This window comes from Delphinus delphis, chromosome 15 (assembly GCF_949987515.2).
Source record: "Delphinus delphis chromosome 15, mDelDel1.2, whole genome shotgun sequence".
Taxonomy (NCBI): Eukaryota; Metazoa; Chordata; class Mammalia; order Artiodactyla; family Delphinidae; genus Delphinus; species Delphinus delphis.
In genome coordinates, this window is record NC_082697.1 from 61,823,930 (window position 1) to 61,848,323 (window position 24,394).

The window sequence follows — 24,394 nt, forward strand, 5'->3', positions numbered from 1 at the left end:
AAGATTGAGAAACCCTTGCCCAGACTCAGTCCACATGCTGCCATGTTTTGGGCAAGGCCATGATTTGCTAGTCACGTATCACTGTCTGTGTGATTCTGTTTTCTCCCGGGTGACGGTATATCGGTAACACTTTACATCTGCAGCCTGCTTGTACTTTTCAGGCCTCTTCCCACAGCTAATCAGATCTCCAGCAAACCTGAGAAGTATACATGTGGATGTGAATTCAGCATGTTGCTGCTCCCCAAGTATCTTATAGAAATTGAGGAGAAGGGAGCTCATGGACCCAGAAGTGGTTGAAATAAAAACCCTTTTCTGAGGCAGATCCTATCTGAGTGTGTGTTTCAGAAAGAACACTGTGCTGGCAGAGAGGATTTCTCTCATGGGGCCAGGCAGAAACCATGACCCTTGGGAAAGGGCTGTACGTCCTTTGTTGAGTAGGTTTTATTGCCTCCTCTCTGCCTGGGTTTGGCAAAAACAACCTGGCCTGGGCAAGGGCCTGGGGAAGGAACTGTGGAGACAAGAACGCAGCTGGCAGGTGGAGATTATCAGATGAGGCTGCTGGCGGTTTTGCCCTAGGTGGCCTGGTCAGGTAGCTTGACAGTTACACTCATCCTCCCGCACCCCCATTAAAGTTACTTGAGTTGTTACGGAGCTGTGCTGAAGAGGTGGGGCAGGGTGGTGATTGCCTCTCTCCTAGGGTTAGCTTGGCCAAGAAGTAAGGGCAGTTTTCATTTCTCCTTCTTGATTCTGCAAACTTAGGAAAAAGCCTCTTGCCATCCTTCATGGTGCAGTAAGATTAGAGAAGAGGCTGGAGTGTTGAGAGAGGCACACCACATCTCATCGAATCCAGGAGGCTGGCAGTTGTGACATGCATCCCAATTTCAGGGCCGCTAGGCTATGAAAACGTGGCCAGCAGAGATTGTAGGATGCACTAATCTCGAGATGCAGACAGATGTCACGTGACGAAACATGGGCCTTTGAATTGATACAATAAGATAATAGTTTTATTTTCTTTTTGGCCGCGCAGCATGCGGGATCTTAGTTCCCCGACCAGGAATCGAACCCCTGTCCCCTGCAGTGAAAGCGCGGAGTCTTAACCACTGGACCGCCAGGGAAGTCCCAAGATAATAGTTTCTGATCCCTCCCTCTTCTGTGTGTTATTGCTGTAGGTCCAGTGCTAAGTACAAGTGAAACCACAGCCTCCCTGCCTCATGGAGGCCAGTTGGGAAGATGTTTAGAGGAAAATAGCAACACAGGGAGCCAGTGTAGCCTCCGCTCAGATCCTGGTTCTGCTGCTTGCCAGCACTGTGACCTCAGTAAAGTGACTTTACCTCTCTCTGCCTGTGTTTTCTCATGTGTGCACAGTGGTAGCGCCTGCCTCATAGAGTGCTAAAATTAAATGAGTTAATATACAGTTATGGTGCCAGTCCTGTCACTGCGAAATGCTGTTATTATTACTGTTGCTCTCCATCGTTGTTATTACCATCGTCTTCATCATCATCATCGTTACACAGCAGTCCCTGCTCTGGTCCAAAGTGAAATCTGAGGATCTGGGAGGAAGCAGAGGTGGAAAAAGTACAGGACAGCCATGTAGGCCCCTCGATTGGCCCCTAAGTTAGCCACAGTTGACTTCTGGTCTTCCGGGTAACACGGTCTCCTTGGCCCAGGTCAGGGAGCGTTTTCATTCTGTGCCTCAGTTTCCGCATCCGTAAAATGGAGACTAGTGATAGGACCTGTCTCCTCATAGGTTTGTTTCAGGGATTAGACAGGTTGAGCCTGTGCCTGGGGCTATTTAAGGACTTTCTGTGAGGGTACCTAAACCTCTCCAGAAAAACAAGACCTCCCTTCCACCTTCAGCACCAAGCATTTCTGTGATGTGGGATCCTCCCCTAACCCTTAATCACAGCTCTTGTTCTTGGTCTGCTTTCACATGCAGGTTAAAAACCCTCATCAGAGGGCATGAGCCTGGGTGGCCAATGCCTGCCCCTCTCTGTTCGTGGCCTCTCCAGGGCCGGAGGTGGCCCCGGCTTTGGTTCGTGACAGCTGGGTCATTTTCAGCAGGATCCCCTGCCACTGTTTGCTCAGCTCTTGCGTGCCTGGGAGCTTCCTGGTTGTCACTGAGAATGGCCCAGCATGTGAAAATTGTTCCTTTTCTTGCTGTTTGAGTTATTTCCTTTGGGCTTGTGCCCATAACTATGATTGTTGGGTCACAGGCGGGGACAGTCTCTGGCTTTTCTTTGCGCGTTTCTGGGTTGCTCTTCAGATAGATTTATTCACCCCTTCTTTCATTTGTTGAACAAGTCTTTAATGAGCACCTCCTGTATGCAGGTGATAAAGGACATGATCCTGCTTTGGGGAGATTACAGGTAGGAGGGAAAGAGAGACACTTAGAACTCAAACGGGAAGTAGTTGATAGTGCAGACGTGCAGGGCATTTGCAAAACTCTGGGGACTGTGCTAAGCTCTTTGTAAGTCCTAATGATTCCGTCCCACAGTAGTGGAGCAGAGACTGATGGGGAAACGGAGGCAGAGAGAGGTGACGTCACCTAGCTAGTAGATGGCAGAGCTGGTTTCAAACCCAGGCCCTCTGGCTCGAGTCTGGTTGGTAACCCCTGTCCTGTGCTGCCCCATAAACATAGGGGCACTGAAGGAAATACACGGGGTTTGGTCCTAGTGAAGAACCCGGGAGGGGGGCGCTTTAGACAGGTAGGCCTCTCTCCTCCGGCATCGCTGGAAGGATGTGAAGGAGCTGGCCTGGCCAAGGGTATTCCAGGGCCAGAACAGCGGGTGGGAGCCCCCACGGTGGGGAAAAACCTGGGTGAAATTGAAGGACAGTGGGGAGGCCATCACAGCTAGAGCATCAGAGGTCAGGGGGAGAGTACCATGGGCCAAAGTAGGGGCACGACCATGCCTTACAGGACCCAGTAAGACCGATGATCATAGCTAACAGTCACGGTGCTCGTTAGTCCCAGGCCCCGGACAAAACACTTTCCATTAATCCTCAAAAACAGCCCTATGAGGTTAATAGACTGTTATCATCCCCATTTTACAGATGGGGAAACTGAGGCCCAGGGTGGTTATGTGACTTGCCCAAGGTAATACAGCTCATATGTAGCAGAGCTGGGATGGGACCCCAGCTGTTTGGCCCAGAGTCTAGGCTCTCAGGGGTGGCACTGTCTCCACCGTGATGGGAGTGTCCCTTGTTGTCACAATAGTGGCCTGTTTGACAGTAGCCATTGTGGGTGCTTCCAGGTCAGTGGCCATGGTAGGAGGACTCAGGTGGGCCAGAGTGGAGGCTTTTCTGACAGACTGTGTCAAATGACTTTGACTAAGCCTGGAGCAAGACAGATGAAAGAAAGTCTCCTTGGGGAGGCTTCAGCATTCCGGCACGTGGCTTTATGAGCTGTTATCCTCACTCAAACAATGATAACGACAACAACAACAATAACAGTGGCAGTAATAATATAGCAGAAGTAAGCAGCAGCACGTTCAACCCCCAGTGGCCACTCCCTCCCCTCACACTGGGTTGGTTTGTTTGTTTAGTTATTTATTTTTTGGCCATGCTGCACAGCATGTGGGATCTTAGTTCCCCAACCAGGGATTGAACCCGTGCCCCCTGCAGTGGAAGTGCAGAGTCTTAACCACTGGACCGCCAGGGAAGTCCTGTAACGTTGAGTGTTTAGTCCAATGAGAGATGAGTGGCTCAAAGTCAGAGGTGGAGTGACTCCCCCAAGGCCACACAGCCAGGAAGCGGTGGTGATAGGATTCAAGGCCTTCGGCTCCAAAGCTTGTGCTTTTGGCCATCGAGTTCTGGTCCTCTTCAACAGTGCCCGTGATGCTTCTTGGCACGGATGCGGAGCACAGAGTTCAGATTTCAGTTGGGAGTAGAGACCTTGGGACATGGAGATGGGCGAGCCGGGACACTCTTTGCGTTGGAAGGCTCTGGGGCAGGGGACAGTGACAGGGTGTCTCCAAGGGATTGTTTTGAGGATGAGGTGGCTTTCCCAGTTTCCTGTTCTTGGCCCTATTCAAGAGAAGGGAATGAAAAGAGTAAGCCAGGAATTTTCTGTCTCGGTTTCACAATTCCTTGGAGCTTTTGCAGCGTATAGGTGATGCAGCACTTTCTTGGTGGGAAGCCTAAGTGAACCTCCCCTTTGCTTTGCTTAGTTTGTTCAGGCCCTGGCCTGTCCTCCCAGCCCTGTCTGTCACCCAGTCCCCTCCTGGCACTTCGTTCCACTTCTTTGTTCCACTCACATGCCCTAAGCTTGTCCAGCAGCTGCCTTCCATCCTGCCATGCCCCCGTCTTAGAACACCGTTCCCTCCTGTCTCCATATTGGCAAATCTGGGCCCCCTCCCCTTAGATTTTACCTACTTCAAGAAGACTGCTGAGTTCTCAAGTTCTCTCAACAATGACAATAACTTCCACTAATAGAGTGGTCACCGGGTACCCGTCTGTTGTCACATGTGTATTTTCTCAGGGAGGCAGGACCTGTAGCAGTGAACCAGCCTGCCTGCGTTGAAGTCTGCTTTGGCCACAAGGCTGTGCCACCTTGGGCAAGTTCCTTTACCTCTCTGTGCCTTGGTTGGTTCCTCTGCAAAATGGGAACAATAGTACCCACTTCAAAGGGTTGGGGGCGAAGATGAAATAATGTGATGTGTGGATTCACTCTTCATGATGACTCTGAAAAGCAGGTATTATTGTCCTTGCCGTGTGGATGAGGAAGCTGAGTTTTCTTCCCATTCGCTTTGTGAATTAACCCTTCTCTCTTTTCTGGAAGTGTCTTGCCATTTATGTGTATGTCTTCGATGACACTTAGTGCTTTCAAAATCCTTTAGCCATTTATGTACCCGTCCTACCTTCTGGACAAAGTTCTAAGCTCCTTGAGGGCAGGATAGGATGTGGATGTTTCTGGTTCACCCCTATTACAAAGTGGGGCTTAGGAAATGTGTTAAATGAATGGATGGCAGGTGGGTGGGTCTTGAGAGTCACTAGGTGTTGGCAGGAGTGGGGCCAGATGGAAAAGCTGTTAAGCCAGTGGATCAAAACTGGGGCAGTTTAGCCTCTAGGGGACATTGACAAGATCTAGAGACATTTTTATTGTCATGACTGGGGGCGGGGCAGAGGATGCTACTGGCTTCTAGTGGGTAGAGACCAGGGATGCTGCCAGACATCCCACATTGCACAGGGCAGCCCCACAGCAGAGAATTACATGGCCCCAAATGTCACTAGTGTGAAGGTGAGAAACCTAGGTTAGGGGAACAGGTAAAATCTAGTTATAAGCAAGATAACAATGGGAAAAGACATTGCATTAATTCTTTTTTTTTTTTTTTTTTTTTTTTGGCGGTATGCGGGCCTCTCACCGCTGTGGCCTCTCCCATTGCGGAGCACAGGCTCTGGACACGCAGGCTCAGCGGCCATGGCTCACGGGCCCAGCTGCCCCGCGGTATGTGGGATCTTCCCAGACCGGGGCACGAACCCGTGTGCCCTGCATCGGCAGGCGGACTGTCAACCACTGCGCCACCAGGGAAGCCCAATTCTTTTTTTTAAACAAGTGCAAACAAGTCCCGTCTAGATGTATCCTCTTCCTGAGGTGATGAAGTGGGGGGTCTTTGTATATTTACTAATTTTTTTGAAGAGTGTTAGGTTCTAAGGACAGCATATATAAGGTGAAAACTTCATGGAATTAAAATGACGCTGGGTCTTATTCATCTTTTTAAAATAGCTTTATTGAGATAGAATTCACATGCCAGGTCATTTGCCCATTCAAAATGTACAATTCGGCAGCTTCTAGTGTAGTCACAGAGCTGTACATCCGTCACCACGACGCCTTTGGGGGGAGAGCGGGATGCAGAAGAAATAATGTATAAAATTAGCAGCGTTGGAAATTGCTGGCATTCAGTGATTCTTGACCTATATCCAGGGTTGGCAAACTTCTTCTGTAAAGGACCAAGTTGTAAATATTTTAGGCTTTGCAGGCCAAGAGGCAAAATTGAGCCACGCCGTTGGCAGAGGCCAATTGTTATTTTTTACATTTTAAATTAAAAAAAATGTGGAATCCATTCCTAGTTTGGGGGCTGTACAGAAGCAGGCAGCGGGGCAGATTTGGCACATGTGTTGTAGTTTGCCAACCCTTGTCCTGCACAAATGGCAATTCATATGGTTCATCTTAGTCATATATTATACATAATATATACTATATTGCATATTCCATGACAAATGTAATATAAAGTATTAAATAAGGTAATATATGACATCGACAAATAAATAATATCTGAAAGAAACGTGTAGTGACAGAGTGTGGTGAGTGCCCGAAGGAAGCACACAGAGTTCCATGAGGTGGTTAAATGAGGGATTTGTTTGAGCAGGGCTTGGGGGTTGGGCAGGACCCCGTGAGGAAGGGATGTTTCAGCTGAGAATGGAAGGATACCTCTGAGTTGAAGTCAGGGCCGAAGGAACTGGCCGTGTAAAACCCTGAGGCATAGGGTGGTCCAAGAACAGCAAGCCAGGGCTAGACTCAGAGGCTGCAGAGTGTGATGGGATCGGGGTTGCAGGTTGAAGCTCTCCCCTTGGCTACTGTGTGGAGGATGGACTGGAGGAAGATCAGGCCGCCTGTTAGGAGACTGGGATGGAATAAACATTTATCAGGTGTGGGATGAATCGAAGCAGTCACGTACCTTCTAGCGGTGCGTCACTTTTTTGTTTTATTATTTCAGGTTAGGATTCAAAAGGATTTCTTATTTATCAAAAGGCCGTGGCTAGGGACTTCCCTGGCGGTGCAGTGGTTAGGACTCCACACTCTCACTGCCGGAGCCTGGGTTTGAGGCCTGGTGGGAGAACTAAGATCCCGCAAGCCACGCTGCAGGGCCAAAAAAAACCCTAAAATCATGGCTATGTCTTATTCCAGTAAACCCATACGCTCTCATTTCCTTGATGATCTCTCTACCTTTCAGTGGCTAGCTGAGCACTGCCCAATAGAAATATAACGCAGGCCACATATAGGATGTTAATTGTCTGGTAGCCACATTTAAAAAAAACAGGTGAAATGATTGTAATAATATATTTTATTTAACCCAATGTATGCAAAATATTATCATTTCAACATGTAATTAATGAGATATTTTGTATTCTTTTTTTTCATCCTAAGTCTTTTAAATCCGGTGTGTGTGTGTTTTTTAAGCACATCTCAATTTGGACTAGCCTCATCTTAAGGGCCTAATAGCCCCAGGAAGCTGGGAGTTACTGTGTTGGACACTGAAGGTGTCGGTGTTTTCTCTTATTTTGTTAAAAATTAAACATTATATAATAATATTATAATATTTATAGAGCTATATATACCTCCAGGAATTACATACTACTTTATTTACTGATTTCCCCCCCAGGTTTATTGAGATATTATTGACGTACAACATATGTAAGTTTAGGCTGTAAAGCATTTAATACCCATGTATATTGTGAAATGATTACTACAGTATGGTTAGTTACCACCTCCATCCCCTCACATTAATTACTTTCTTTGTTTTCATTTTGTGGTGATAATTGTTAAGACCTACTCTCTTAACCATTTTCAAGCACACAATACAGTATCTCATCTTACAATTGGGAGTTTGTACCCTTTGACCAGCATCTCCCCACTTCCCCCACCCCCAGCCCCTGGCAGCCACCATTCTCTCTAGTTGAGTTCGGCTTTTTTGGATTCCACATGTGAGTGAGAACATAACACTATTTTGTCTCTCTGTGTCTGACATTTCACTCAGCATGATGCCCTCAAGGTTTATCTGTGTTGTCACAAATGGCAAGATTTCCTTCATTTATGGTTGAATAATAGTTCACTGTGTATATGTATGTGTGTGTGTGTATCACAGTTTCTTTACCCTTTCATCCATTGATGGGCACTTAGCTTGTGTCCACATCTTGGCTGTTGTGAATAATGCTGCAGTGAACATGGGGTACGGATATCTCTTGGTGAGTGATTGCATTTCCTTCGGGTGTATTTCGTCCTGTTTTAAGGACTACATTCCCACAGGAATCCCTGGGTCAGCGTTTATCTTTAGTTTGGTGACTCTCATTGTGTATCTCCAGGTTATCACAGTTAACCTGGGCCACCTTGTTTTCCGCCCGCGTGGCTTACGAGCGATTAAGTGAAGCCCTGTTGGTCTTCGGGTCAGGCTGTCCGTGTTTTCTTTAGCTTAAGGAGTAATTTCTAAGGGAATTCATTGTGTCATTGTTTGGAATAGCAAAAGCTTGGCCGCCACCCAAGTGGCCGGCAGTAGGGACTGTGCAGAGGGGATGGGCTTATGGGGAAGAGGGAGACTGAGTAACTTTCTACTGTTTGCCCTTGTATTTTACACACATATGTACATAACATATACGTAGTTAAATTTGAGTCATGCGTTGCCTGTTAAAGTGAAATTTAAAGATGGATTAATATTTTCCATCATTCCCTGCTCCCCAAATCATACAAAAGTGTTTCCTAAGCAGCTCCCCTGTAGGGGGACGCAAGGATGAGCCAGCCCGTCCTTCAGGAAGATGTCAGAAGTGCCCCCCCGGGCCAGCAGAACCCAGGGCGTCAGGGAGCATGTGCTGTGGAGGCCGAGTTCGATTCAGAGCTGGACCAGGTCAGGATGAGGTGGGGACCAGAGCCTGCCCGAGCGCATGGAGGCCTGCAGGAGTGTCTGCTCGCTGGGGGGCACCGCTGGTCCTTGTGCCCTGCGGGCTCTGTGCTGTATGAGTTTCCCATGGCTGCTGTAACAAATCACTGTAAACTTCTGGCTTAAAGCAACACAGATTTATTCTCTTCTAGTTCAGGAGGTCAGAAGGCCAGGGTGCGGTGCTGTGTTCCTTCTGGAGGCTCTTGGGGAGAGTCCATTTCCTTGCCTTTTCTAGCTTCTAGAGGCCAACCACGTTCCTTGAGTCGTGGCACCGCCTCACTTTGACCCCTCTTCTTTGGTCATCACATCTCCTTGTCTGACACCCCCCCTCTTTTCCCTTGTAATTCCCTTGTGGGTCCATGGGGCCCACCTGGATAATCAGGATCCTCTCCCATCTCAAGATCCTCAACTTAATTACATCTGCAAAGTCCCTTTTTGTCATGTAAGGCAAAACACCCACTCATTCTGGGGATTGGGATGTGGACATTTTGGGGGGCTCTGGCCAGCACAGTTCCTGGCACATTGTAAGGGCTCAGAACATCTCTGTTGGGTGAAAGAATCATTTGGTGAGGCTGGAAATGTGGAAGGGACATAACAAGAGGTGGATCTGGCAGTGACATTTGTTGACCACCTACTGTGGACTCTGGCTCATGGTTAATTGAGTGCATGTTTGCATCATCTCATTAGTATTTCCACTTTACAGGTGTGGAAACTGAGGCTTAGTGGCTTGCCCAGTGTCACATGGTGAGGAGCTGAAACTCCATCTGCCTGATTAGGGGTGTGTTTGGGGAATAGGGCCCCTAACCTTGGTAAGGGCAGGGATTCTCTTAAAACGGGGTTTCTCAGCCTCAGCATTATTGACACTTGGGGCCGAGTCATCCTCCAATGGGCAGCTGTGCCGTGCATTGCGGACGTTTAGCAGCAGCCTCGGCCCCTACCTGTGAAATGCTCATAGCATACCCCGCAGCCGCACTCCAAGAGTGACACCAAAAATGTCTCCAGACCTTGTCAGATGTCCCCTGGGGGAAAACTTGCCTCTGGTTGAGAACCACTATCTGAAAACATAAAGCAGATGATGACATGTCAGATCCACAGTCTCCATGCCATTCAGAGTGAAAGTCAGAATCCCGACAATGGCCTGTGAGTCCTGCACAGTCTGTCCTTCCCCAGCTCCCACCTTCCTCCCTGACTGCCTCTCCCATTTTTCTTGAATCATATTGGCCTCTCTATTATTGCTCCCAAACGCCAGACGTGTTCCCACGTCAGGGCCTTTGCACTGGCTGTTTCCTCTGCTTGGAGCGCTCTTCTCCCAGATTCTTTTCCCAAATGGCCAGTCGGCTTACTTACTTGTTTCTTTCAAGCTTTTACACACATATGCCTTCTCAGCAAGGCCTTCCCCCTTCTCTGAGTCCTTTTGTTGTTGTTTTTTTGTTTTGTTTTGTTTTGTTTCTTGCCTGCACTACTTGCTCAACTTGCAGGATCTTAGTTCCCAGACCAGAGATCGAACCTGCACCCTCTGCAGTGGGTGCGCAGAGTCCTAACCGCTGGACGGCCAGGGAATTCCCTCTCTGAGTCCTTTTATTATTCTTTAAAATAAATTCTGTTTAATTTTATTATCTCATCCTTCTATTTTAAAAAAATATTTATTTATTTATTTGGTTGTGCCAGGTTGTAGTTGCAGCATGTGGGCTCCTTAGTTGTGGTATGCCAACTCTTAGTTGCGGCATGTGGGATCTAGTTCCCTGACCAGGGATCGAACCTGGGCCCCCTGCATTGGGAGCGTGGAGTCTTAACCACTGGACCACCAGGGAAGTCCCCCCTCTCTGAGTCCTTTTAATCATCACTCACACACACTATATTTTATATAATACGTAGTTTGCGTGTATATATATTTCCTCTAGTTGACTCTCTGTCTTCTCTCATCAGACTAGACTGTCAGATCCAGGAGGGCAGCCCTTTGTCCTGCTGTTCACTGCTGGGTCCTCAGCACCTACAAGGGTGCTCAGTGGATGGATAGATGCTATCCCTCCTGTTTACTGCTGTGTCCCCAGACATGCCTGGCACATGCCTGACCCCTGACAGGTCCCTGGAACGTGACCAAATGGAGGATTTGGTGAAGCTCCAGAGTCCGATAAGAGGAGAGGAGTCGGCAGAGGGGTCAGGGCTGGATGGAGAGTGCAAGGACAAGTGTGTAATTTGCCCATGTGCTCACTGGGCGGGCTGGGGTCAAGGCAGGTCGGAGCAGACTGCCTGCTGCTGACATTCAAAACACCTATGATGGGCAGCCGTGGCTGCTTTCTTCTTGGCGCTCGAAGTCCTGTTCAGGCAGACTTTTGCGTGTCACTCCTGTCCCTGTCTCGCCAAAGTATCCAAATCTGCAACTTGGGCAGGAGGGTTCGGTGAGGATTTGGGACTCTTGCCTGGGCATGGCCAGGGCCTTCCCGGGCGCTGGGGGTAAGACCTGGATGCTGCCCCGCCCCTCCCCCCAGGTTTCTGGGCTTTATTCTTAGCTCTGGTGAGTCAGAGGGGGAAGGAGGGCCACGGCTCTGCCCGCAGCGTGATACTGGCACCACTGCCTTCTCCACCGCTGTGTGGGGGCTGTGGCCTCAGGCCTCTCCCAGATCTCTTCCAGGACTGTGCGGGGCAGTGGAGGCCCCCTGCCGCCTCTGTAAACAGGATTAATGTCCAGAAGCCCAGCAGGTCCCCTGACCTAACTTGGGCCTCCCAGCATTCTTTTTCTCGGCTTCCCTTTGCTCCAGAGCTGCCCCTTTGCCAGGAATCTCGCACCCGGGATGGTTCTGCATATGGACTTTATAGATGGCCTGTTGCCTCCATGTCCGCCCCTGCCCCTCCACGGTGGGCCCAGTCGTTGGCTGTGTCCTGCAAAGCTCCTTCTTTCCTTTGCTGGGGGTGTTGGCCCTGGCTCTGGAACCAGCCTCTCTGGGTGTGAATCCAGGCTCTGCCAGGTGCTGCCCGGGTACCTTACGACAAATCTTCTCACCTCCAGTTGCCTCTGTGTCCCTCCCTGTAAAGTGGGAATAAGACAGAAGCTACCTCATAGGGTGGTGATGATGATGAAATGGAACGATGCACACTGAACCCAGAACACGGCGCCTGTCGTTACAGTCAGGGCTCGGTAAGAGCTGCCGTCTTATTGCTGTGATTGTTAGTCTGAGTTTCAGCCCCCTGGGTTTGCACCTTCTACCCTCCCAATCCCAGCCCCTGCCGCCAAGCTGGGGCGCTCACCCCCGCAGTCCGAGTATTGGTGCCATTCTTAATCCTGTTTTTGCAGATGAGCGGTCAGGGTGGGAGAGAGGAGCTAATTTTCTGAAGGTCCGGAGCCAAGTGAGCAGCAGCGACTAGATTCAAACCCAGGCCCAGCGGTTCCAGGGTCCCCACTCTTTTGTGGCTATTGCTGTTGTTTGTATTCCTTTTATCCCCTTTATCCTTTCTCTCCCTCCCTCTCTTACTTCTCCATTTCTGAAAATGTGGACAGGCTCCTGGGTCCCTTCCGCCTGCCTTGGACACGTTTCCTCCGACCTCTGGCTGCTTCTGATCCTCTCAGATCCTCACCTGATACTTTCTGTCCCATCGCTCTTCCCCTTCATAGCAAGTGTTGTCCTTTGTAACTAGGTTTTGATTTGTGACCTTATGTCTTTAATGGACTGTGAGTCTTAAGAGGGCAGGGTCTGCACCTGCTTTGTTCCCATATCCCCATGATTAGCCCAGAGCTTGGCATGGAGTAGGCACTCAATACATACTCATTGCATGATGGAATGAATGAATGAATGAATGAAAGCTTGCACCTGTGTTTGTTGATTAGTCTCTTGGCCAGGAACTGAAACTGGAACCTTTTGGATCATCTCATTTAACCCTCCCGATCACTCTACAATAGGTGGGTCCTGGAATTAGTCTCATTTCACAGATGAAGAAACCAGGGCCTGGCAAGGCCACTGCATTAGGGTAGTGGGGGCAGTTTTGCCCCCCAGGGGCACATTTAGCAGTCTCTGGAGACATTTTAACTGTCACAACTGGCTGTGTATGTCACTTGAAGGTTATGTGACCTCAGTTTCTTACTCTGTAAGAAAACTGTAAAATGGGTTTAAGTATAGTACCTGCCTCCTAAGGTGGTTTGTGAGGATTCAACCTGATGTGTGCTATTGGTATCTATTGGGTGGAGGTCAGGGATGCTGCTCAACGTCCTACAGTGCACAGGCCAGCCCCTCAAAGAATGTTCTGGCCCCAAATGTAAGTGGTGCTGAGCTTGAGAATCCTTGTTTTGGGGCACGTATCTGTGACCCGGAGGAGATTAGGACCCAGACCTTGAACCATCGTTCTTAACCATCATCCTGCATTGCTCACATTGGGTGGATGGGTAGGGGGAGTTGTAGAAGATTCTGTGTCTGAGTCAGCACTTTGCTTCTCCATTCTGTGCCCATGAGCTTGGAATCCCCAAGGCCTGAGGACAGCGTTGCCTTGCAAGCTGCCTCTGGCGGGACGGTGGGGCCACTGGCCTCGCAAAACGCTTAGCGCTCCAAGCACCTGGCTGACGGGTGGTGGAGCCCGGGAATTAAGAACTCAAGTGTCAGACAGACTCTCTATGGGTTCAAATCCCCGTGTTGCCTGACTCTTCCTGGCTCTGTGAGCCTGAACCAGTTCTGTGAACTCCCTGGGCCTCAGAGTCCTCACCTGAAAAGGGGGAGTTTTCACATTCCCAACTTTGTAGGACTGTTGGGAGGTTTAAATGGACTCACGCTTGGAAAACACTTAGCATGGGGCCCGGTGTGGCCACTGTGCTTTTATGATAGGCACCCAATAAATATGTGCTCTCTCTTTATTCCTAGCCCAGCATTTAGAAATTTCTACTCTTAAACTCCTGCTGCTGCTATTTATTTATTTAAAGTGTGAACTAGTTTTGTTTTTGTTATTTTTTAGAGGTAATACATGTGGAGTAAAAAAATTCAAACAGTACAAAAGATAATAAAACAAAAACTAGTAGTCGCCTTCCTCTCACCAGCTTCAGCCCTACCCCCTGGAGATAATCACTCTTCATGTTAACAAAAATGTTAGCTTTTGTTGTTCTTGTCCCCTGCTAAGAAAATTTCCCTGCCTAGGCAAACATCTATATACTCTTTTATACTAATTTTAAGTGGGAACAGTAGTACATGCATATGATAAAATATTGCAGACAATACATTTGCTACGTATATAGAGGCATCTGTGCTGGGATTCAAATTCTTGGCTGTCCATACTGCTTACAGGCTGTGTGACCCGGCCTCAGTTTCTGTATCTGTAAAATGGATTTAGTTATAGCCCTGCCTCCTGGAGTTGTTTGTGATGTAAAGCCCTTAGATCAGTCCTGGCACATGATACTAAGAACCTTACTGACTCTTTCACTTTCCATAGATAGTAGAAGGTAGCACACATTTCTTCATTTGCTTCACATCTTCGCTTAGAGGACATCTTGGCTCAGAGGACTTTCCTGTCCACCTGATATAAAAGTAGCACCCAGTGCCCACCATGATCCTCTGTTCCCTTGATTCTTCGTCAGGTCATTTGTTGCCTAGACATACATAGAGTTGTTTGTTTAGTATCTACCTCTTGTGATAGAATTAAACTGAGAATGGAAACCTTATTTACCTCCGAATGGTATTGGCACATAGGAATCTCATGACTAACAGTTGTCCATTGAACTTCCCTGGTGATGCAGTGGTTAAGAATCCGCCTGCCAATGCAGGGGACATGGTTCAAGCTCTGGTTCAGGAAAATCCCACATGCCGCAGAGCAACTAAGCCCGTGCACCACAACTACTGAGCCTGCGCTCTAGGGCCCGCGAGCCACAACTACTGAGCCCGTGAGCCACAACTACTGAAGCCTGTGCGCCTAGAGCCTGTGCTCCACAACAAGAGAAGCCACCATAGAGAAGTCTGTGCACCGCAAGGAAGAGTAGCCCCTGCTCGCTGCAACTAGAGAAAGCCTGTGTGCAGCAATGAAGACCCAATGCAGCCAAAAATAAACAAACAAACAAACAAATAAATAAATTGATTAAAAAAAATTGTCCACTGAGCCTTAGAAACCTGATGGTTGTAAGTTATTGAGACAGTTGAATGCGAAAAGGGATGTTCAGGCCCCGGGGGAACAGCCTGGTACTAGTAGGCCCTCATTACTCAATAGTGTCAGAGCAACTCTGCTCACGGATGCTGGTGATGCTGAGCGGCAGTTCAAGTTCATAATCGCCTCCCCTATCATCCTCTCTGCAGCTTCCCTCCTGTCCCGAGGTTGGCCAGCTGGGTCCAGGCAGGACCGTTTCCATTGTCTCCACAGGCCCCAGCCAAGTGAAGCTGTGTCGACAGGCCGGGGCTGTAGGGGCAGCCCTGCAGAGACCTTAGGCTCTGGCCTAGGGGACACCTGGTACCTGGGTGCTCCTCTCCAGAAGGATTGCAGCCCTGCAAGCACCTTGATTTTAGCCCAGGCAGACCCATTTCAGATTTCTGACCTCTGAAACTATATGATAAGAAAAAGTCTGTGTCATTTTAAACCACGAAATCTATGGTAATTTGTAACAGCAGCTGTAGGAAACTAATACAGGTAATTGGTTCTGAATTTGGTGGTGTTTTGGGGATTCACATCTTCCTCTTGGCCCAGATTCCCTGTGGGTATCTGCTCCAGAAAGGCATGTGCTCCAGAAAGCTCTGTTAGAATTCTTATATTGCCCATCACTAGGAGTTGGCGTCAGGGGTGGGGTGGCTCAGTAGTCAGGCTTCCTAGGTTTGAGCCCCAGCCTCATCCCTTACAGGCTGTGTGATCTTAGGCAAATTATTTGACTTCTCTGTGTCTCAATTTCCTCATCTACCAAATGGGGATCAAAACAGAACCTCCTTTCTGGGTGATCATGAAGATTGAGTTAATTCACATAAAGTGCATGGAAGCAATACCTGGCATACAGTTAGTGCTCAGTTAAAGCTAGGTGTTGTTATTATCGATAACAATATAAGATTGTCGTATTAAGAGTATAATGCTATAAACTTCATTTATTTTTATTACTGATGTAAGAATTAAGATTAGTGACCAAAAAAAAAAAAAAAAAGATTAGTGACAATAGTCCTTTATTGAGCGTTAAGATATGACACTGAGCTGTATGTATGTAATTTTATTTAAACTGCAGAATAGCTTTAGGAGATAGGTATTAGCCGTTAGTCATAGGTAAGGCTCAAAGAGGTTAAATAACTTGTCTAAGGTCACACAGCGAACAGAGAAGGAAATTGGACCTGTAAGAAAAGGGACAAGGAGACAGATAGTCTTTTGGGGAGGGGAGGAGGAGTGATTGGGAAAGAGAATAGGAAGAGAAGTGGGTTCCAAATGTCAACTGAGGCAGTTATAAATAATAGTCATAATCAACATTTATTAGGGCTTTTAGGATCTCCTGTGGAGGAGAAGGTAGTAGCTCCATTTTGCCAGTGGGCTTTTTGAGCCTCAGAGAAGAACAGTGACCTATCCAGCAGTATGCTTCTAGTAATGTTGTATCCCTAAATTCACTCGTGTCAAGTTCTGAATCATGTTGTTGTATAAAAAGTTGACGTAGTGGATCAGAACTTGTATTACTAGGGTGCTTTGTATTGTAAGTGAGAGCAAATTTATTTCAAACTTGTGTAAAAGTGAATTTATTGGAAAAGTCCAGTGGGAGGGTGGGCTGCAGGTGAAGCTTGATCCAGCAGCCCACAAAACACCAAGCATCAGTTTCTTTCATCTCTGCCTTTCACGATGTCAGCTTCATTCTCACACTTGCCCTGGTGGTGCCACCCCTTCCTCTCCACTCCCAACTCTTGGTGCTTCCCTTATGAATGGCTGAGACACCTGTCAACCCCACATCCTCACTCCGTGTCACTGGGGACAAGAGAGTATGTGTCCTTGTAGTGATTGGATTGACTGGGATCAAGTGCCCATTCTGGAGCTAATCACTAGCACGTGGGTAAAGGACTCTGCTGACTGGCTGATACTAAAGAGGACCTACCCCTGGAGCTTTGCCCCAAGCATGTGGCTGAGGAGAGGATTTGCTTACGAACAAGAGCCAGCGGCTGTTGCCAGAGAAGGGAAAATGTGTGTGGGGCGTGGACAACATAAACCCACTGCAGCATGGCCTTTGGGAAGATGCCTTATCTCCTGGTGCCTTGATTTCCTCATCCGTGAAATGGGGATAACAGCAGTGCCTCTTCTGAGGGCTGAGTGATGTGCCTGGCCCATCCGTGCTCAGAATGTGCTGCTTGTCATTATTCCTCTGAGGGAGAAGGGTGCGACCTGACACCACACAGTAGAAACTGTATGAACTTCCAAAGCTTGTGGGCCAAGCAGACTTGTACTTATTCCCCAGATCCTCGAATGTCAGCACTGGAGGGAGAGGGACATAAATGGATGACGAAGGTGTCCTGAGAAGAAAAGCCTCAACTGGGGGGATCAGGGGATGCCCTTTCTCTAAGATTTCCATGGGCCGGGTTCCCAGAAGTGCAGAGCCTGGGCCAGCGCTGGTGACTGTTTTCCAGACTCCTGGAGCTGAATTTTGTTTCCCAGTAGTTGGGCTGATGGACGCTCCATTAGCAGAAGCAGGGAACGATGGTCCGACCAGCTTGATTTCCGAAGCTCCCTGCGTTTGGAGGTAGAGCACCTGAGGAGGAAGACTGTGGTTAGCTGTCATCTCTGGGTTCGGGGCAGTCTCAGTGAGTCGTTCTTCCTTAAGAGTGGCTTTCGGCATTCCCTGTTTCCCCCAGAAACCCCAAATAGAGGGGGCCCCACTGCCTGTCTTCAGGGGTTCTCAAGGGGATTGCACAGAGGATTCATCAAATTCCCAGCAAGTGAGGGACATGCAGGAGGCCTTTGACCCAGTTACGTCACTGCTGTGACAGTGTTGTGGTCAAGACCACTATTGGCAGGCGGTAGTGGCAGCAGGGATGGTGCAAGTTCACGGTCACAATCGGATTTCCTCTTTTCATGCCCCCCTGTCCTTCCGCCTCCCTCCCGTCTCTGCCCTCTCCGTCAGGGCTGGCCACCTGGTTTTAGCAGGAAGCTGCTGTCTGAAGAATAAACCCCTTCCTTTGCTAAGCATTTCTCCGACCTCTCCTTCCCCGGAGTTCTGTGTCCTTAGATGCTCCCCAGTCTCCTCTTGCTCACTTCCTAACTTGAACTTGTCTTTGTCCCTTAAGCTTCCTGAGTCTGGGCGGTGCTGCGGTTAGTGGTGGAGATTATTACTAATTATTGGTCTCTGCAACTAATAGCCATCACTTACCAACTCTAGACCGTGCCAGCTGGTGCAGAGGATGGGCCCATTTGATACTTTTTCCAGGCCTGTGTGTTTTCCTGACCACACTGCTAAGGAGATTGAGGCTTGGAGAAGTTAAGTGACCTGCCCAGGTTCACATGAGGTCAGGGCCTGAATTTTAATCCACATCTATCAGACCAGAAAGCCAGGGTCATAGCCAGGTTCTACCTTGATGGATTGTTTGGTTTTGTTTTTTTTGAATTTTACTTTATTTTATTTTTTTATACAGTAGGTTCTTGTTAGTTATCTATTTTATACGTCTTAGTGTATATATGTCAATCCCAATCTCCCAATTGGATTGCTTTTAAATAACAAAGTAGGGGGACTTCCTGGTGACGCAGTGGTTAAGAATCTGCCTGCCAATGCAGGGGACGCGAGTTCGAGCCCTGGCCTGGGAAGCTGCCACATGCCGCAGAGCAGCTAAGCCCATGTGCCACAACTACTGAGCCTGCACTCTAGAGCCCGTGAGCCACAACTACTGAGCCCGTGTGCCACAACTACTGAGCCCACGTGCCTAGAGCCTGTGCTCCGCAACAAGAGAAGCCACTGCAATGAGAAGCCTGCGCACCGCAACAAAGAGTAGCCCCTGCTCTAGCCCACCGCAACTAGAGAAAGCCCGTGCACAGCAACGAAGACCCAATGCAGCCAAAAATAAATAAATAAATAATAAAAAATAAATTAATTTAAAAAATTATTTTAAAAAAAGTAGGAAATAATGCTGGGGAGGGGAGACATGGTTTGGGCCATTTGTTTACTCAGTAACCTTTGGATACCTGCTGGGTGAGGAGGAGATGAGTCAAAAGTAAATACCACACAGTCCTGGCACTGAGGTCCTTGTGTGGTCCTTGCAGGACAGAGGTATTGACAGACACGTGAGAAAATCATTGCAATGTACAGGGGGTGTCCTGATGGTTTGGGGAGTGAAGAAGAAGGCTTCTTAAAGGAGGTATCTGAGTTGGGTTTTGAAGGATGAATAGGAGTTTGTTACTGTGGAAAGACAGTGCAAGAAGAGCTTCTAGCAAGGCATCCCCAAAGAACCATTCATTTGACTAGCAATTGGGGAATGCCTTAAAGGCAGGGACCTTTAAGGCACCTTAAGGCACCAGGGAACCTTCCTGAATCTCCAGTGCCTTGAGCAGGGCCTGACACAGGCTTGATAAATCCTCCTTTGAGTGAATAGTGGACTTGACACATTGGGGAACAGGGCGGGAGAAATTGTAGAAGAAACAGATGGGGCTTGAATGTGGAAGGCCTCATGAACCGCAGCAAGGATCGGCTCTGAAAGGTGATCTGGAGCTATTGGAGGTTGTTACCCAATAGCAACAGTTGTGGTCAGGGCCACTATTGGCAGGCGGGGGTGATCAGATCTGTCCCACTTAATATCACAAGTATTTAAGCCTATAACTTCTCCCCTAAGGAGGAGAACCTGACTGCTTTTAAATGCAAAAAATGGCAGGATTTTCAGTTTCACTCATCGTAAAGAGAAAAGGAAGTTAAGCTACAGGGAGGTATGTTCCACTATCAGATTGGCAGAGATCAAAAGCTTTTAATATACTGTGGTATGGGAAGTAGTTACCCTTGTACCTTGTTAGGTGCAGTATAAACTGATGCTACCCGTTGGAGGCAGTGTCTGTATACATTTTAAATGCATACACCTTTTGATCCAGCAGGTCTACTTCTAGAAAGTTATCTTACAAACATGCTTGCTTTGTGTGCAATGAGGCACTTATTAGGTTATTTATTCACGGCTTCATTGTTTGTAAGAGCAGCCCAGTGCCCAGTCAGCAGGAGGCTGATGATATAAGGTCAAGTCCATCCATACAATGGAATACAAAGCAGCTGGAACAAAGAATGAGGAAGTGTGCAGAGCAGGATGATCTTTCAGATCTGTTATTAAGAGATGAAAGGAAGGTACAGCGCAGGATGTGTGGAGTATGTTTCCCTCCATTTGATAACAGAAAATACGTATTTATTTTTGTTATAGATGCATAAAATAGTTTCTGGAAGGATACACAAGAAACCGATACTGTCACCTCTAGAGAGAGGAACTGGGAGGTTAAGGACCAGGAATGGAAGGTGGCTTGTGACTTCTACCCTTTTTTCAAAAGAAATAAAATTAAGCTATCAAGGATAAAGTAGATCTGTGGCACTGATAGAGATCAGTTTCTAATGTTAAGTAAAAAAAGCAAGGCATGGAACTGGTATGTATTATGGTACCTTTTGGGGAAGCAAAGTAGGTAAGCTATATTTGGAAGAATATACAAGGTGTTAGCCATGGTAGTTTTGCCTGTGGTTTAGGAGGGGAGTGCTGTGAGTTCAGGAAGGAGGATTTATTTTTCACAGTGTACCATTTTGTGTAGTTTGGGAAAATTTTAGCACGTAAAGTAAATGTATTACCCATTAAAAGTAAATTAATACGAAGAGAGACATGGATGAATACCTCGGTGGATGGGTGGGTGGATGGATGGATGGATGAGTCAGTGGATGGGTAGTTGGGTGGATGGATGGATGAGTCAGTGGGTGGGTAAGTGGGTGGATGGATGGATGGATGAGTCAGTGGGTGGGTAGGTGGGTGGATGGATGGATGGGTGCATGGGTAGTGGGGGTGGGTGAATGCATAGATGGTAGATGGATGGATGAGTTGGTACATGGATGGATGGGTGGGTGGGTGGATGGATGGATGGGTTCATGGCTGAGTTCATATCTGATGCACGTATGGATGCATAGATAAATAAGATAAATTTGGCTGTGGTGGGGAGGACTAAGTGGGGCCCGGAGGGGCTGGAAGCAGGGAATGGCCAGGAAACTACTGCAGGAGTCCAGGCAAGGAATAATTGGGGTAAGGATCAGATTATTGAATTGATTCACATAGGAACCGAGCTTCCTGTATACCTAACTGTGTATATTAAGTCCCAGCATTCTTTTCTTACTAGAAAGGCAGATGCCTTTGGAATGAGCTTTTTCTGGCAACTGCCCAGAAACTGCTTTGTATATAATAACTACCAACAGTTTAATCCCCATTTTCACCATCACCTTAAGAATTATAAGTGAAACCAATTAAAATAGTCTTTGATATAAACGACTTCTCTCCATGCTCATTCTTATTTCCAAGGCTGTCTTCCAGTGCCCAAGTCCAGAGGCATGACCTTTGTCCTTTTAAGGGTTTCTTTGTGTCTAGAAGTTTCCTGGCTAAATCCCTTGGTGTATGTTGACCTTTTAAAGTTTACTTTTCAATGATTCCTTGTTCTTTGTTCTGGAAAAATAACCATTTATATCACAGAATAATTAAACCTCTGAAGAACCAGTTTGGGTACTTAATACCTAGGTCTTTCTCGCTCCCTCTTTTTCAAGTCAAATCCTTTTTTTCAACCATCTTAACCATTTTTAAGTGTACACTTCAGTAGTGTTAAGTATACTCACAGTGTTGTGCACAACTCTTTTGAAAAACTCGGAACATATATTTTGATTGATCATCAAATGTATCTTTAAGTGAAATGGTCTGCTTGTTCCCATCATTTTCTCTTCTATAACGTTCTTTGATGTGGCTTTAAAACTTGCATGGAGTTGTAAGAATCCAGGTTCCTTGGAGTTCCTTGGTGGTCTCACTTATCTGATTGTGGGAAGGCTGTTGGAACCGGAGCTGTCTGGAGGTGTCTGGAGAGCACATCATCCAGTGGTGGGGAGAGAGTGCTGGGGGAAGGGGGCTGCATGGGGACTGGCCAGCTGGACCGCATGGACCTTATCCAAAGGCTGGCTACTTCTAGCTCCTCCCAATGGTTGTAAGGTGGGAATATGGGCCCAGTGCTGCCAGATTTTCTGATTTTTTAAAAGAGACACTGGAAATCCAAGTTTTACATGAAATTTCCTGATTTTTAAATGTTGGCAGCTAACATAAGATTTTTTTTTTTAAAAAAAGCATGCTTAAAACACCAACAACAGTAACAGCAAACAATCTGTGAGCCATATCAGCCTGGGAGCCACCTGTTTCAGACCTCTAATTTCATCCCACCTAATTATGGTAGAGATAGGAAATTGAGAACCCAAGATAGGGTAATAACTTTTCCCAAAGTTGTATAATGGTTCAGTGGTCAGATCAGGACTTGAATTAAATTTTCCATTACGGAAGTCTGAAGTTTATTCTTGGGCAGATACAGATATACCTGGTCTATTTATGTATGTATCTATCTACTTATCTATTTGGCGTGTCTCTAATGAAGTACAGGTGGCTTATTAAAAAATTAAAAGTAATTAAAACAAATTTGTTTCTGAGGCTGGATAGCTTAGTGGTTAAATGCAGGAACTCCAGAGCTGAATTCCCTGAGTTTGAGTTTGGCTCCAGATCTTACCAACTGTGAGATACTGGGCAAATCACTGAACCTCTCTGTGCCTTAGTTTTCCCCCCTGAAAAAGGAATGATAAAGTAATTATAGAATTAAAGGAGGTAATACACATAAAGGACTTAGAATAGGGCCTAGAACATAGAACTGCAATTTGGATGTTATCCATGCTGCTACTGCTGCTGCTGAAGGTGGTGATGCCGATGGCCATGATGGCCATGCTGATGGTGCTGATGAAAGTGATCACGATAGTGGTGATGCTGATGACATTGATGGCAGTGCTACAGGGATCATGGTGATGACAATGAAGAAGAATAATAGAAAGCTCTTAGTTCCCAAGATTGTAAAGTAGGAATGATTTATATGACTAAACGACGTGTCAGTTTACAGAATACCCTTTAGGATTCCTTTAAATGGCAGTCTCCATCTTTCGTACAATAATGGAACTTACCACAGGTCCCAGAACTTGTCCGTTAGGTGAGATGAGATATACGTTTGTTCGTTGTTCCTTGTTTGTAGTCTTTCTGGCTACTAATCTTTCCAGTTTGCCTGTTCTGCCTGGTGGGGCCTCGTTGTTCTTAAACCCCATGACAGCTAGTTTTGAACTCTTCATGGGCCCCTTGTCCAAGCTCTTGGGGACGTCCTGTTGACCTGTGCCTGTTTGTGTCCTCAGGAGTGGAATGTCACGTGGAATACCAGCAGCCCTGACTTCACCAAGTGCTTTCAGAACACCGTCCTCGTGTGGGTGCCTTGCTCTTACCTTTGGGCCTGCTTCCCCTTCTACTTCCTCTATCTCTCCCGCCATGACCGGGGCTACATTCAGATGACACATCTCAACAAAGCCAAAACTGTAAGTCACGTGGGAGTTTATCATGATGTGTGTGTTGTGGGTGTGTGTGTGCTGGGGTGGGGAATGGTGGTTGTGAAAACTGACATGTTCCTTCTGCTTAATTGGCCCTGAGTTCCTTTTACTGGGAGACAGAATAATAATGTGGTGGGTAAAGGCTGGGGCTCTGAGTTCAGACGTGGGTTCAGATATCGGCTCTGTCACTTACTAGCTGTGTGGTTTTGAGCAAATTTCTTTTTTCCTTCCAGTTTTATTGAGATAAAATAGACATGCAGCACTGTGTACGTTTAAGTGTACAGCATAATAATTTGACTTACATCGTGAAATGATTATCACAGTAAGTTTTGTGAACATCCACCATCTCTTATAGGAACAAAATCAAAGAAATAGAAAGTTTTTTCTTTGAGCAAATATCTTAACTTCCCTGAGCCTCAGTTCCCCCATGATTATAGTGGGGGTGATAGGATCTATCTCACGAGATTATCCAGAGGTCTTCCTCCCTGACCAAGGATGTCTTTTTATTTTTTTTTAAAGATTTATTATTTATTTATTTTATTTACTTTTGGCTGTGTCAGGTCTTAGTTGCGGCACGCAGGATCTTCGTTGAGGCATGCGGGCTCTTTGTTGTGGTGCGTGGGCTCCAGGGTGCACGGGCTCTGTAGTTGTGGCGTGCAGGTTTCAGGGTGCGTGGGCTCTGTAGTTTGCGGCACATGGGCTCTAGTTGTGGCGTATGGGCTTAATTGCCCCGTGGCATGTGGGATCTTAGTTCCCTGACCAGGGATCGAACCCGCATCCTCTGCATTGTAAGGCGGATTCTTTATCACTGGACCACCAGGGAAGTCCCAAGGATGTCTTTTTAATTTTAAAAAAGTTTTAATCTTGAAATAGTTTCAAACTATAGAAAAGTTGCAAGGATGATACTAAGCACTCCTCAGCCCTGTATACCCGTGACTCATAGTCACCGATTTTTAACATTTTGCCACATTTAACATTTTAACCTCATCCTTCTCTTTTGCTCTCTCCATATACACGTATTATTTATGTTTTTCTGAATCATTTGGGAAAAGCTAGCATCCACCACACCCCTTTACCTGTGATTCTTCAGTGTATCTTTTCTCAAAACAGGGATATTCTCTTATATAACAGCAGCACAGTAAATTCAGGAAATTTAACATGGACACAATACTTAAAAAAAAAACCTACTGTGTATATTCCAGTTTTGTCACTTGTCTCAATACTGTCCTTTCTAGCA

At 47.0% G+C, this 24,394-nt stretch overlaps 1 protein-coding gene and 1 non-coding gene across 2 annotated transcripts in view; one reads left to right on the forward strand and one right to left on the reverse strand.

Moving 5' to 3' along the window:
• The window catches only part of ABCC1 (ATP binding cassette subfamily C member 1 (ABCC1 blood group)), a 130,183-nt gene that overhangs the window by 14,883 nt on the left and 90,906 nt on the right, over positions 1-24,394 (forward strand). The window contains exon 2 of the mRNA XM_060031811.1: positions 22,969-23,145. Coding sequence (XP_059887794.1) covers positions 22,969-23,145 — 177 coding nt within the window. The remainder of the gene's footprint in view (positions 1-22,968; positions 23,146-24,394) is intronic.
• On the reverse strand, positions 10,387-10,459 carry TRNAW-CCA (transfer RNA tryptophan (anticodon CCA)). Its single transcript has one exon. It is a non-coding gene; the product is annotated as a tRNA-Trp (tRNA).